At 33.1% G+C, this 16,721-nt stretch overlaps 1 protein-coding gene across 1 annotated transcript in view; it reads right to left on the bottom strand.

Moving 5' to 3' along the window:
- Positions 1–14,290: 14,290 nt before the first annotated feature.
- Positions 14,291–16,721, bottom strand: part of LOC110024620 (probable acyl-activating enzyme 17, peroxisomal) — a 61,822-nt gene continuing 59,391 nt past the window's right edge. Inside the window, exons 10-14 of the mRNA XM_020724695.1 lie at positions 16,241–16,457; positions 15,622–15,747; positions 15,442–15,540; positions 15,146–15,358; positions 14,291–14,810 (exon numbers count right to left, since the gene is read on the bottom strand). Of these exons, the coding sequence (XP_020580354.1) occupies positions 14,709–14,810; positions 15,146–15,358; positions 15,442–15,540; positions 15,622–15,747; positions 16,241–16,457 (757 nt within the window). The 3' untranslated portion in view covers positions 14,291–14,708. The remainder of the gene's footprint in view (positions 14,811–15,145; positions 15,359–15,441; positions 15,541–15,621; positions 15,748–16,240; positions 16,458–16,721) is intronic.

The raw sequence follows: 16,721 nt of genomic DNA, 5'->3' as shown, positions 1-16,721 counted from the left end.
TATATATATATATATATATATATGTAATGCTGAATAAAACTTTAGAATGTAAAATATGGTAGAAATTTTATGAAATTCATATGAATCGAAATGAGTCAACTCATTGTAATTTCTTAGGCGAAGCAAATTTAAATAACTCAATTTGAACCAGTTTATTTCAAATTGGAGCTGAGTTGGTTTGAAATTGAATAAAATGAATCATGAGCCAATTTCAAGTTGTACTCAATCTCATTTGAGCAAATTTTGAATCTTTGTTTGAGTCTTCTAGCATGAGGTAGAGGTGATGAAAATTTGTGATGTTATGATGATACAGACGTGGGATACAACGATACAACATGATACAAGAATATGATAGAACATTTATGGGTGTCTCTTAAGGTTTGTGAGTCAGGTATCATACGGGTTGAAAATCTTAACCCGAACACAACTCGACCCTGACATGAGTAAACCGAACTCGACCTATTTAATTCGTCTAATGTGGGTAACAATAATTTGGGCCAAAATCAAGTCAAATTTGTAACAATCTCAAGTCAATTTTGGATGGTAAATTACATATTCATTGGTTCACGATGCCCTAAGTTTTTTAGTCTGGTAAATTACATATTCATTGGATGGTAAATTACAATTTTGGATGGTAAATTTAATTCAAGTAAATTACATATTCATTGGTTAGTTTTGAGTCATTTTCGAGTTTGTTGGTCAACACGAACACGGTCTAAAAATCAAATGGTCCGAAGATCTTAACCCTAAACTGAAAGTTGTTTGGGTCAATCCGAGCCCAAAGTTTTTTAGTCTGGCTCGAATCTAGTTGGCAAATCACGCCAATTTTCAACGCATGCTATATATAGAACATGCTTATTTTTTTAGGAGCATTTAAATACATACCGCCCAATACCTTGATATCTAACACCTATATTAGATTCTTAGTTTTACATCACCAGAATTTTCATATCACAAGTTTAATTTTTTGAATATATATTAAAATAATATATATTTATCAAATAAATTAAATAAAAATAACATAACTTAAGAAACCATAACATTATGAATACAAGAAAAAAATATTTCAAAATATACAAATAAATATCATATTATTCATAATTCATGACATATGCAAAAAAAAATAATAATAATAAATAAAAGTTTTAAAAAATATTATATATAATAAATATTTAAAAATAAAGAAATTTGATCACCAATAACTTTTTAAAAATATTGAATAAAAAGTTTTATTAAATTGTTTCATTATAGTTTAATTTCATGTTAGATAAACTAATAAACAAAATTTTTATTATATGCAACATTATTGAAATAAGTAGATGATTTATAAAATTAAATTGTTATTATTAGATAAGATATGTAATTCATAATGTTTGTTCTTAGCCAAACGCTCGTAAACAATTAAATTCGGTTTGTTCATGATTGAACTGTTTAAACCGAATTAAAGTTTGATTCAATCGGTTCATTTCAAACTTTAGATTGGTTCGTTTTTTCGTATTTTGGATTTCTGCTGCAATTGGTTTGAGCAATTTCATAACTGATCGAACCAATCCGACCGAATGCTCACGCGTATAAATCATCAAAACTTAACCATTTATTTTGCATTTTAATACTACTTAATAAAATTAAAATTAATTTTTAAGAACACACAAGTCTTACATGTGTGCTCCAAAATTTTCATTATTATTTTCTTAAATTGGGTATGCCGCAGGCGTGTCTAACACGTGTTGGACACGGGTCACATGCATGTTCATGGCCGATACGTGTCTCATACTACATTACTATTTGTAAGTAAAATATAGGTACATCACAACATAGATGTTTGATGACAAAAAATAATTTAGGAACATATATTATATAAACAATTTAAGCCATATCTTTCATTTTATACTGAAATATATTACCTTTATAGTTTAATATCAACTTAGCATTAATTTCATTTTTCTTATTTTGCTCCATTTTATAATGATTTTATTTAATATTATTTGTTTATTAATAGAATAAAATTTTTCAAACTTAAGCTAACAATTTATAATATCAGATGACAATCTCCTTCAACCAAGTTTAAAGCATGTAATACATTTAATATATATTTTTACATCAACTAAATAAATTTATTATTCATTTATTTACATTAGATAAATTAATTTTATTATTTTTAGGATATAATATTGTAATATGATGTCTAATGTGTGTTTGTTTCAATTATTATATTTTGCCACTTGGTCAATTTAGGTTGACCAAGGGCTTGACGACCCTAATTTTTCAAGATTGATCCTTGGTATTATATATATATATATATATATACATACCATACAATTCCTATGAATTTATATATTAACATCTAAAATTTAATTTTTTATATTATAATATTTTATCTATGCATAAAAAAGCATATTTCACTTTATAGAAAAAATAGAGGATTTTAGATTTTTTATAACAGTATTTGACTAAGAACAAACATTATGAATTACATATCTTATCTAATAATATCAATTTAATTTTATGAATCATCTATTTATTTCAATCAAATGTTGCATATAATAAAAAATTTATTTGTTAGTTTATTTAACATGAAATTAAACTATAATAAAATAATTTAATAAAAGTTTTTGGTTTGTTCGATTAAATGAAAATTAAAACAGATCCGAAAAACCAAATATTAAAGCTTTAAAATCCAAAATCATAATATGCTTTTTCAAGCATAGATAAAATATTATAATATTAGGTTTGAAAAGGAAAATTTACTTCACTTTATTATTCACATGAATGGTATGTATATATATATATATATAATACCAAGGATCAATCTTGAAAAATTAGGGTCGTCAAGCCCTTGGTCAACCTAAATTGACCAAGTGGCTATTAAGGGCTAATTCGAACAACTCCCATTCAAATTAATTCAAATGAATTCTTATTTGACTTCAAACAAAATAAATAATCTTAAACTTTAAGTTTGAACCCATATAACTTCACTTAAAAGTCTAGTCAACCCCTTTGACCAAAAGGCCCACTAGGGTCCATTAAATGTTATTGGAGTCAACTTTAAACTTTCATTCAAGAAGCAAGGTCTAATTGGTTTTTAGTATTTATAGGAATATAATGAACTCTCCATAACTCTCCCAATCCAAAACCATAAGCCAATTGAGCCAATTTAGGCCTTGACCCGTTTTAATCCATAAGGCCATTTTGGGTCAAAGCCTCTCTAAAATCAATCTGAATCTAATCAAATTAAAGTGGGCACCTTATTAGGCATTCCCTAACTAATCAAATCAAATATCATTTTAATTACACCCAATTGGCCTAAAGGGGTCCATAAGCTCATTATGGGCCCATTTTGGTCACCACAATTGGCAAGTGTTAAACCTCTATTTGGGTCAAATTTGTCATTAACCTTATGCTGGCCCATTTAAACCCATTTGAGTCATATTAAAATTAAGACTATTTAAATTTGACTAAATTTTCCTAAACACCACTTGGGCAACTTCTTAATAACTTGAACATAAATATTTATGAATTTGATCCCAATTGGTTTTAATTTGGATACAGCTCAAAGTGGTTCGATTGGGTTCATATGAACCATTTTAACTAAATTCAACTCCAAACCTAATCAAATTTCTTAGGCCCATTTTATGGCCATCGGGCCTCAATTGGGCTGATTTGACATAATGAGCCATTTTGGCTCAAAGTCAACTCAATGCCAATTCAATTGAAACAAAAATAAAAAAGAATGCCCCAAGGAACCCTTATAATCATGCCTATTTCATTAGGCTCACCCATACATAATGAGCCATTTTGGCTCAAAGTCAACTCAATTGAAACAAAAATAAAAAAGAATGTCCCAAGGAACCCTTATAATCATGCCCATTTCATTAGGCTCACCCACATGCCCTCGAGTTAATTGCATGGGTCAAATTAAGCCTAATATTTCAAATTTTATCAACTTAAGGTGGGATTGCCTAAATTGGCTGCACTAATAGCTTTCCATAGCTTACAAGGGCTTGTCAAGCCTTGGCTTAACATGGACCTTAGGTTGGGCAACTCCCTCTGTGCTAATTAAAAATAAGTGGTTTGATTTTTCATATCAACCACCCTTTTTCCCATTATGTGGCCTCCAGTTCCTCTAAGCTCAAGAGGACATTTTGAAGCGAACCTATCATCTATTCAAGGTCACTGGAGGATAGGATAATCAATGAGAACACTATTCAACTTGCCTGAGCCAAAAGAGGGTATGTTTGCTTCAGTCAAAAGAAGCCAAGCTCAAATAAGCTTTGTTTAGGCTTAATTGAGTCATAGAACCAGCCCTCCATAATAGTTATAGTGTTAAAGGTAACGTTTCCTAAGTTCAAGACAAAGCTCCTATAATGGAAAATTCAAAATGAAAAATAGATAAACCTAGGTAAATTTAATCCAACCCCTAAGCTTGCCTTGTTTTAAAGTAAGAGAAAGAAACATTTAAAGATAAAACTGCCATATAATTTAACTAATGTGACTCACTGATCCTCTTAAGTGAAAAGGATACAAAAATCCCAAACTATTTCATAGAAATTAATGAGGAAAACATGAACAATTCATGTTCCTTGGTGAGAGGTTAGGGATAAAACTAGAGCCTCGTGTTATTGTTATTTATAATAGACTACCATCATTTAAGTTTTTAGAAAATAGCTGGACACGTAGGTAAGACCACAATGTTAATCTATACTATTCATTCATCAAGTGAAAGGTTAGAGTTAATCCCAATTAGTCATGGAGCTCATGGCAGATCTTATTAAAGAATATAGCTTTCCATAAAGTTTTCTTGGGGTTAGCACTGATTAGATAAAAATTAAGAGAAATAAAAGGGAAATCACTAAAACTTCACAATACCTTGTAAAATAATTAAAAAATAATAATAAAACATTATAAAATATGCAAAATATTTAAAATAAATAGTAGTATTTATTAAAAGTGAAGCACTAAAACTTAATCTATAATCTGAAATAAGTTATAAAAACATGAAATATTAAATAATTAAAATAAATTTAAATAGGAAATTAAATTAATTTCATAGAGAATATTTCTCAGGTCTTGCTTAACTTTTGGGAAAATTAAAAAAAATTAAATTAAGGGGTATTAAATTTCCTTATTTATGTGGCCAATTTAAATATATTAATTTAAAACAAAAAATAAGAAAACTAAATATATTTTAATTAATTACTTATCTATAAAATTACAAAACCTTATAACAATTCTATGAATAAATAAATAATAAAAAATATTAAAAACTTCTAAATTTTATGATTAAAAAATTATAATTACTTTAAAATTTGATAAGTTAGTTGACATTAGTAATTTTTCTAAGAAATGACAACTTTTTTTAAGTAAATTAGGGAGCACTATAGACTTGTCTAAAACCTTATTGTTAATTTTATTATTATTCATCTGATTATTTTAATTATTAAATAAAATTTTAATTTATAAAAATAAGAGAATTTTATTATTATTATTATTATTATTATTATTATTATTATTATTATATATATATTAAATACCATGGATTTTAAAAATTATCCTTGGGCTCCTTTATCAAACTTCACTTAATTTTTGAGCTCGCCATAACAAAAGCTCATAATTTAAGTTATTTTATTATTTCATAAATTAAATAATTAAATTAATTTAATTAACCTTTAAAAAAAATAAAATTTGGCCAGGTTAACTTAAATTTTCATAAAATTATTGGGAATAAAAAAATAGTGCTTAATAAATAGATAAATAATCAATTAATTAAATTAGTTAAATATTTAATTAATATTTGTTTGATGAAATAAGAAAAAAATTATACAATAGTTACAAAACAGTGAAAATTAGAAGTGTGTTGTTTTCTCAGTTCTTTTTATACCACTCAGAGTCGTCAACTTATTTGTTTATATGTCGTCTTTTAATTTCTTTGTTCAAATAAATCAACTTTCTGAATCATATCAATGATTCGAAGATGAGAAGAATCGAAAAGAATGACATACGATAACAACAAGGCAAACAAATAAAATGAAACAAACATAAGACTTATATATAGGTAATACTCCTGTGATGGGTTAAGAATATATGTCCGAACATGATCGGATCAAAGTATCTCAAGTACAACATTCATGAAGAGAATTCTTACATATGCTACTCGTAATCAAAACTCGTAATAAAAAAAAAAATTAATATTTTTGTTATAGGGTCAAGAGTCTCTCAGAGGAATGTATCACTTTGGTTAATTACATCTTAGAAAAGATCTAAGAATACTCTCGTTGAAAGCAGTTTTGCTTATATTATCATGAACCTTGAAAATAGGTCATCAAATGAATGTTATTTTTTAAATGTCTAGATGCTTTCAAAGCTCTCGCTAAGCCACAGGATAGAGAATGGGTCTCTCCGTCCAATTGGCTAGCGGCTCGTCAACATACATAGTATGCAAAACAACTAAAATCATATTAATGGGGAATCCCTATACGTCAGAGCTCATCGGGTCATCAGGCAGAGGTAAATCACCATATTCCAAACAGGCGGCAGCTCATCAGTAATCGGGTTGTCAAGATGATATCAAAGTCAAAATGAGTGACATGGCACAAAAGAACTCAAAAAAGGAAGGGTAGAGTAGTCCTAGCAAGTAGAGGTAGTAGGGTTAGGATACCACAAATCCATCATCCCAAGCTACTAAGTGTCTTAGTCTACCTGGTTGTGAAGGTTTGCTTGTTGATAGCTGTGCTAACATGTTTTTCATGTAGGCCGAGTCCATTTTTTTACTATTCCTATGTACTCTTTAGAGTCCTAGGAGATTCTTGTAGCATAAATAAGACGTGTTTCAAGATATTTGACGTGTCAACCACATGACATAGGGAACAAGAGCATATGCCCGTGTCCTGCATCTTAATTATGCATTTGATATTGATGTATAACATTAGGACTGAGCATGTATATGTAGAGACTTGCCGTTCTTTTTCTTTTCTGGAATATGTTGTCGACCCAGCGACACCTACCTTTTATTATTTTTTTCTGGAATATGTTGCCGACCCAGCGACACCGACCTTTTATTATTATTTATTTAGCTTGATTTCCTACTTTTTTACATGATTGTGTGTTTAGATTGGCTTTGCCCTTTTTGGATTGTCTTTTTGTCTGGGATGTGCATCGTGATATAATATAGACTCTTTAGGATTAAAATTATAAATTTGCTACAAAAAACCTAATAAAATATTTAAGATAACAAAAATTTTAGGATTAAAATATTCCAAGCTTTAAAATTTGCACTTTTACTTTCCTGTAAGGCTTTCGAGCTAAATTTTGAATAAGTTGCATGCATGGCTATCACTCCGTCATATTTTAATAGAGCATCCATTTAGAATTGAGGCAAATAATTGCATTCATATTGCATGTCCCAAGGAGAAGTCCCCAAGCTTCTTCAACATGACTGACTCAATATAAATTTCTACTTAGGTGATTGTCTTGTGTGTTTTGGTGATAGAAGACACCTAACCCATATGGGTGTAAGCCTTCTTTTGAGAGTGTTTCCAGCTTTGTAACTAAAACTCTTATCTTCCTTTCCTATGACATCTTTGTCATTTCAACATGTATGAGTCCCACCTTTTGGAGCTCTACCTAATAGTCATAGGATAGAGTTTAGCTCCTTTGACCTTAGGACTATCGAGGTTCCGCAGACGCAATTCATGGATTGCTGACCGAGGATCTCTGAACATTTTGGATCTATGTCTGGAGGGCGGAGCAAAGCGACAGTTGCAAAAAGGGGTTATTATATAAATCATTACATTGCTCCTCCCTTTTTTGTTCCTCTGTGTGTGCATATTTTGGCATGGCTCCCTGCGAAAGACCTCTCCATGCATATCAAAGTCAATTAATATGCAAGCATACCAAAATAACATAAAAGTGAGGCTTGGCTAGAACAATAAGTCTAGCAGAAAACCATAGCAAGAGGCGTCGAAAATACTACTTAGCATCCTAGTCTTAGCCTAGCACACAATCTAATAAAAAATATCATAATCAGCATAAAAGTGTTTAGGGTACAGTCTCTAGTTATCGTATGACCTCGATCGGGTCGCCACACGAGTCTCATTCTAAAGATCTAAGGGATCTAAAGTACGTCACAAGAAAGAGGGTGACATTTTAAAAGAGGTGGCATCACATATGATCCAACTTATATGATTTTAAAATAGGTGGATAATAGTTATAATAGCAATAATATCCACTTTTTTATACTTTAAAATAACAATCTGCTAACGGTGAAGCTGGAGCAACCTCCCATGGCCAAAAGAACACACGGAATCCACCTACTCGCGCTATGGGAAAATTAAGGTTCTGGACACCCTACCTGCGTCGCGGCTTAAAACGACCACTAGTAGCGATTTTCCCAGCATGTGGTTAATTGAAATACTTCATTCCAGAGATATGGGATCACATTTCACTTACACAGAGCCCCCATAACTTTCAGATCGAAAAAATGCTTCATCGGGTGCCCCCAATGAAAATCAAGGTTTAAGCTAGACCAACGCCCCAACGGCAACCTTGGTGGCCTACGTGCCCAAAATACCTTTCTGGACCATCTAACCCATATCATCAAAAGTCTAGCACCTAATTAAGGCATTTGTACTCATGCCCAATGCTTAGACGCTAAACACCGGGCTCTTAGCCATCCCAAACAGGCAAAAAACCTCTATTATTCCCAAGAGCATGGCGCCCTGGCGCCGTCCAGGCGGCGCCTAGGTGCCTGGAGACGTGGCGTCTAGACGTCAATCAATTTCCAGGTTGCAAAAATGACCAATTCAGGCACCGTTTCGACTTCTGAAGCCACCGTCTTCATAGAAATTTAATCATGAAACTCAATAGTGATGCGCACAAACCCTTTTGCCCTCACTTTAGAAGTTTCTTAGGCATCTTTTGGGGGCATTTTGGTCATTTTGGAGAAGGGAAAAAAGTTTTGGTGTACTTCAAAAAAATATTCCTAACTCCTTGGTTATTTATATGATTTTTTAAAATTATGATATTTTTTTTCATCTTTTTAATATATGAAATTTAAATTATTATATATCAGTATATACTGAGAAATTCATAGAATGTATAATCAAATTGAATTATAATTAAAATAAATTTAAAAGATTATCTTGTGAGAAACTCAAATGAGCCCTCAATTCGATCTTTATCATTTCTCTCTTCATTATCACCCGTTAATCATAGTATATTGAATTTGACTTCTAAGATGTGGCCAATGAATCAAAACACCAAAAGATAGAATTTTCTTATCAACAAAACCATAAGATTTGAACATATAGTTTCATGTATGGTACATATATCATCATCAATCATACGCCTATGTCGTGGTTTGTTACTAAGAAGTCATTCAACATATATTTATAACAAGCCACCAACAGTCAGTGGTACGGAGTCTGTATGCATACAAATTTCATGTACAACATTGTTATATACATGTTGTGCAACAATGCATAATGAAGTTGTACATCAACTTCCCATGCAAACAAACTTCATACGTAATATTCTTTTCATCAAATGATACTGAAGATTGACCTTTCAACCAAACAGAACATCATCATAAAAAAACAAAAATAAAAATAAAATTCATTTGGGGCTTGGAATCTCCATAACAAAAAAAGATACAAAATGGAACTCCCATAATAATTCTTCATAATTCCAACTTCATGAATGAACAAATTGAATCAAAAAGCATAGCTTCTGCAGCCAGTGGGAGAGTCAGCAATCTTCAGTGTATCAGCAATAAGCTTCTGAGCCTTCCTGCTCTTGATCTCCACTCTCATGCTGTCAGTCTTGTCCATCTTGCTGTAAGGTTTCTGCGACTTCAATGGCTTCTTCAATTTCGATTTGAGATCGCCCACCAGCTTCTGCAGCTGCTTGCCAACAATCATGACCATCTTCTCAATCTAGCCATTAACAACTCATCAGATTATAAACAATAAGAAAACATAAACAGCAAACAAATAGAAAATAATGTTATGCAGAAGAGGAGAAGGCTACCTCAGCACAAGAGGGGAGAAGAAGACAATGAAGAGGAGCAAGAATATGCAGGGCAATATATGCATGTGTGGTTAGGGGTGTGAGTTTTGCTTGGAGATTGTTAATGGTTTGAAAATTGATTAGATATTTGGTTCAAATCGAGATTGGATCGAAATAAATGAGCCGAGCTATTAGCCGAAGCTTTGGATTGATTCTTTTTTAGTTGATTCCGAGTCATATATGGATCACGACTCGAACTAATTCGAGATTGGCTTGTAGTACTTTTTTTATTTATAAAAAATTAAATATATATAATGCTAAGTAAACCTGAATAAGATGAGTCACGAGCCAATTACGAACCGATTTTGAGCTGGAACAGATCGAAATAACTCAATTTGAGCCAGTCAGTATCAATTTTGAGCTGGCTCAACCCAAAATCGAATATAGCTAGCCACGAGCCAATTTCGAGCTACGCTAAATCTATCTAAGTCGATTTTAAGCAGACCCCAACTCGATTCAAATGATAGCCCCACCTGTTGCATGTTAACATCAGAAAGTAAATGGTGACAAGATATATTGGACGAAATGGCAATCTTATTTAATTAGAAGACAATAAGTAGTTGTCTGTCGCATCCCAAAATTAATTATAAAGCATGTGTGGTGGAAACTTATTTCACAGGCAAGATTTTGGCATGTTTGGATTTGCTGCTGAGATTATTAAATCACTGTGTCCACTTGACTGCCACAAATCATTTCGCATATGTGTGTTAGCTGAAGTTTAGTGGATTGATTGTTACAGTAAATCATGCATAAGCTCAATCTGGCTTTATAATTAGATATTAGTAGGTGATTATATAGAGATTTTTGATATAATTATGTGGGCCAAACACTAATCAGAAATTAATTTTGTCATTTCATTTGTGCATGATTGTGATGGAAGTTTTGTTCAGTATGAGATTTTCAGAGGTTTTTTGAGGTATTTTTACGGGTAACAGAGGCGAAATCAAGTTATATTGAGGGCGAATAATTATGAAATTTGAGATTTTTCTATATAAATGATAAATTTTTAATATTTTTTTCGCATGTGGTCTTCGTAATTTCACGTGGCCGTCTTCTCATTTTTACGGGTAACAGAGGCGAAATCAAGTTATATTTAGGGCGAATAATTATGAAATTTGAGATTTTTTTATATAAATGATAAATTTTTAATATTTTTTTTCGCATGTGGTCTTCGTAATTTCGCGTGGCCGTCTTCTCTCAATATATTTTTGCACCCAATACTTGACAAAAAAAATTAAATATTAACAAAATAGCGTATCACAAGCAATATTATAATTAAAACATAATAAACTACTGTACTAATCATAGGAAGTAATAAAGAACATTGTATAAACAATGACAATGGCTAAACTATTTTAATAAATTTCTTTAAAATACAGTTGTTAGCATGAATCTCAAAACATTCGTACGGCCCAAACTATGACTAGACAATCCAAGGGTCCACGCCCTACTGCCAACTGCGTGGTCAAGAATCACCCGACACACTACGACGAGAGATTCGAACCTTTACAGCTGCGGATGATCGACATCAGACCAGATGCTTTGGCCGACCAACACGTACTTTAGAAGACACAGTCGTCACTTAGTCGGTCGCCTCAATTGACCGAATTCAAGCAAGTCGGTCAGTCAATTACTATAATGTTAAAACTCAAATTGATAAAAATATGGTATAAAATCCATATGATTAATTAGAACATCAATTGTATTAAGAGTGATTTCTATGACTGCTCTCTTCTTTTTGTAATTGTACCAAATACACTCTTATATATTGGAGTAAAAAATATGAATAAGGGAGGGCTCCCGATTCTCTCTACAGGAAATTCTTGACTTGATATATTATCTTTCTCTCTTCCTTCCTTCACTCGGTTCTAAACTCTCGGAGCTTATTTACAAATGATAATTTAAGATTCAACATCCTAAAAAGTTATGCCGAAATTCTTGACTTGATATATTATCTTTCTCTCTTCTTTCCTTCACTCGGTCCTAAACTCTCGGAGCTTATTTACAAAGGATAATTTAAGATTCAACATCCTAAAAAGTTATGCGGTGAGCGTGGATATGCCACAAACAAGAAGTGGAAAAGACTACGAAGGAGAAGTCTCCCAAAGACAGATAACACACATGAAACCCAGTAAAGAGGCTACACAACCAGGCGTCCATGCACAACTCCAAGGCTTACAAGGTCAAATGACCCTTATGATGGAGCAATTCGAGATCCTCCGGGGCTATCATCCAAAGGAACGACCAACTGTCTCGTTTGGAAATTGAATCTCAGGGGGTCCATCCTCAAAGGCCCCCACCGGCGAACCTACCAACTCTTGACAACCAAGTTAGAACCAGAGGATGGAGGGACAAGGCAAGTCCCAACACACCGATACTGGTGCATTTGCACAGGCGAACAGGTGATGGGAAGAACAGATGTGAGTGTTTGTCCAGCCGCTCGCAGTAGGGGCGTTCACTCGCCAAATCAAAGAGGAGATACCCCCAACTAAGCTAAGGATCCCTCGCTTATATTCTTACAAAGGAAGGACCGACTCAATCGACCACATAGCGTCGTTTGAATCATCCGTCGGTGTGATCCTGATTGACGACCCTATGATGTGCCGTCTCTTAACCACCCTGAAGGAGTCAGCCTTTTGGTGGATCAACGGTTTGTTGACCAAAACCATCCCAAGTTACTACGAGTTTAAAAGGCTCCTCATTTCACACTTCTCAAACATGCAAAAGTCGAGGAAAGACATAGACACTCTGCTCAACCTCAATTAGAGAGAAAATGAGAGTCTGTGAGCCTACATCACCTGTTTCTAGAATGAGATGCTCGAAATTAGATATCTGAAACCTGATATTGGTGGAATAGCCTTAAAACGAGAAGTTCGAGTGAGCAGTTCAGGTATGATCTAAACATATTTAAACCTGCTATTTTTGCAGAAGTATTCGAGATGCCAAATGAGCACATACTCACCGAGGATGATCTTTGAGGCTCTCTGGAGGGTAAGTCGGAGATCATCCCTCAAAGAAGCAAAGAGAACAAGGGGAACTGTAGAAATCAAAGGACAATCAGTCCTCTGCCGGTCATAAAAAAAATTACTCTTAGTCCGAAGATCAGCGAAGATATGGCTTAGTGAATCATGATCGGAACCGACGCTCTGATCAATGGCCGACCTATTATTATGAGTGATTGCATGTCTACAGAGAAATGCGAGGTTTGACACCCCTCAACATGTTAATGGATGAAAAAGTACAAGTCATATGGAACAAGGACTATTTCAAAAGTTCAACCTACCATGAGATCGTAAAGTTCCCATATGACGGGGAGGTGATCACGGTCTAGGGAAACTTGGAGCAATCTAGAAGCTGTTATTTGCAATTGGGTTCGAACGTCGACCATGAACCACTCGACATCCATATTCGAAGGGAAGGGGTCTCGAGACCAGTAAAACCACCCTCTAGGTGACTTTGGTAATTTTATAGGCTATAAAAATGGTGGCTAATGCTAAAATATATCAAAAAATAGCTACGATGCATCAAGGGTTGTTGTAAAGCAGATACTTTGTTCAAAATTCAAGCATTTATTAGTAATTGCTAACAGATAGGTCTTACAAATAATTGCAATAAGGTAGGTTTTATGGGAGACAATTATGATTAAAATCTTACATGAATTAGCTATGAGATTGCCTTTTGCTTATAAAATGTCTAGGATGATTTGGGCTACCACAATAAACTGATAAATTATCTCCTAATGAATTGAGAAAGGGTCATTTATAGTTCTCATAAAATGCATTTCTATTTTTATTCAGAATAATCTACATAACTATCAGCAATATACATTAAAGATCATGCCATCTTATGCTCAATTTATAATAAAAAAATAGTGCCCTTGAGCTTAACCAACCAACATGTGTAGACTTGAGCTAAGCAAAGCAAAATACAATTAATTACCACTGTATTATCTTATTTAATCAATGTTTGAAATACATTACATAACATATCTTTATCTAATTCATACATTAGTAATGTGAAATCAAAATTTTAATTGCAAATATAGTGAGGTATTATCTTATTTAATCAATGTTTGAAATACATTATATAACATAGCTTTATCTATTTCATACATTAGTAATGAGAAATCAAAAATTTAATTGCAAATTTAGTGAATTTATCTAATTCATACATTAGTAATGTGAAATCAAAATTTTAATTGCAAATATAGTGAGGATAAATTTCAAAAGACATTTCATTCTTTTAAGTGGAGCATTTCTCTTTAAGCAAATAGCAAAATGATGGAGTTTTGAGTTCAACACATTTAAGACAACCAAATCTTTTGAAATGGGTTGCATATCAATATGCATAAATTAAAGGTGACTAAAGACAACAAGTGCACCACTCACAATGAGATCCCCATCCCTACTTTCCTTTTAGCCTTTATTGCTAACATTCTTTTCCACCACATAGAAGAGAATGTGGATTACTCCCCATCACATATAAAACCGCCATATTTAGGCTAACCAGTCACCTAAATTGGTAGGCTTGACCATGGTTGTCCCTTCTAAGCATCTAAATTTGATGATTTTGTTCCTGCAATGGCTTTTATTCCTCCAGCAAAGTCGACAACTGCAATGAGACAGATGAAGTGTAATACAATTAAATTAGAACTTGGAGCGCTTCAAGAATTGCTGCCTAAGAACTCTTCTCATGACTTTGTTTGAAGCTGTTCGTGGAAGTGAAGGTACAGCCACCACCACAGAAACCTGCAGTAGAAACCAGTAAAATCAAACCTCATTCACAATATTCAATTTTAAAAAAAATATTTACAATGGAAATTTATGTACATACCACACAATTCTCATGTATTTACATACCTAACACTAAGTTTGATGATTAATTGCATTTATAATGTTTGGGTGTCAAAACTTATGCATAAAAATGAGTATTTCACTTTTAAAAAGTTTGTAATAGTGATTTTTTCTTTTATTTAATGCCAAAAATTTGAGTGTTGTATGTAAATAAGAAACTTTAGGTGTTAGATATGTAAATATAGAAGAATTATGCCCCCCACCATAAAAAAAAAGTTAGTAAAAAGTACTCTGAATAGAGGATTCAGTTTCTTTTGCAAAGCAGAGTTGAAGGAAACTTTAAGCCGGTCCAAGCTCTCCTCCGATGAATTCTCAACTTTGAAGACAACAGCGACGAACAACTGCTCAGGGCCGCCGCCAGCTGGTGGCACACCAATTGCAGCCGTCTCAAGGATTTCTTCATCTACTCCATTACATATCCTCTCAATCTCCACAGAGCTAACCTATAGAAGGATTATACAATAAAAACTAAATTGCATCTCTTAATTTCTTACTGTAAATGTAAAATTCTTGTGGTTATTAGCACCTTGATACCACCCAGATTCATGGTGTCATCAGCACGGCCATGTGCCCGATAATATCCATTAACTGTGCGCTCGAATTCATCTCCATGCCGACGAAGTGGCTGCAAGACCAGACTAGATAAGTACATGCACTGAGAAAATAGAAACTACAAAAAAATACATTTTTTATCAGCAAAACTTACTGTTTCTCTCCAGAGTGGCATTCCTTCAAAGTAAACAGCATAATGATCGGCATTTAGCAAAGTTGTAGAAGCCCCAAACATTTTGGGATGAAGGGCAAGTTCACCGATACCAGGTTTACTTTGTGGCTATAGATGATTACAAGTTCAAAGATCAGGACTTATGCAGGACACTAACAAGTAAAAGCAAACTTTACCTCAAATAAAACCCATCAAAAAATGCAACCAAGAAAACATATCAAAGGTTCACTTAGTCATGAAAAGTGAAATATTATTGTAAAAAATGATTAAAAGGGAGTTGAGAATCCTTTTTGACATTTTTTAATGGTTACATGAGATATCATCCAATGGTAGGTTTGCAAAATCTCTCGCGTGTTGATGGCAACCATAATAAGGATAAAATATTAGGTGCAGAACAGCACATAGATACACAATGATTTACAGTGCTCAGCTGTATCCTCGCTGTGTATTCAATTGTTTGAAGTACACAACTGTGCATTACATTACCCCGCACAAAAAAAGTAATGTAAATCGTCAGAACCCAATAATTCCTCCACAATAAGGTGAATGTTCCAAGTAAAAGAATCAAATATAAATTTCAAGTTGGAAAATTAACACTCACAAGAGGAATCCCGTTGCTGTCAAGTATAAATAACGTACATCCCATTGCAGGAGTGCTAAAAGCAGCTAAAGCTTGAGGCTGTAATAGAGATCCAGTGGCAAATCCGCCTCCAATTTCGGTGCCCCCACAGTACTCGATAACAGGCTTGTAATGAGCTCTTCCCATCAGCCACAAATACTCGTCCACACTCGATGCCTCCCCTGAGGAGCTAAAGCATCTGTATTGTTTTCCACAGATAGTGCAATCAATTGTAAAGTACGTCTCTTAATAGATACAAACCTCGCCACAAATACTCGTCCACACTCGATGCCTCCCCTGTGGAGGTAAAGCATCTGTATTGTTTTCCACAGATAGTGCAAACAATTGTAAAGTACGTCTCTTAATAGAGACAAACCTCTTTTTTTTCCCAAAAAAATAATAATAAATACAATTATTACGCCTAAGGATATGTGAAATACATTGAATAAAATATGAACATGAT

This window comes from Phalaenopsis equestris, unplaced genomic scaffold, assembly GCF_001263595.1.
Source record: "Phalaenopsis equestris unplaced genomic scaffold, ASM126359v1 Scaffold000002, whole genome shotgun sequence".
Taxonomy (NCBI): domain Eukaryota; kingdom Viridiplantae; phylum Streptophyta; class Magnoliopsida; order Asparagales; family Orchidaceae; genus Phalaenopsis; species Phalaenopsis equestris.
The sequence above is the reverse complement of the archived record's forward strand: the minus strand, read 5'-3'. Positions and strand labels throughout refer to the sequence as shown.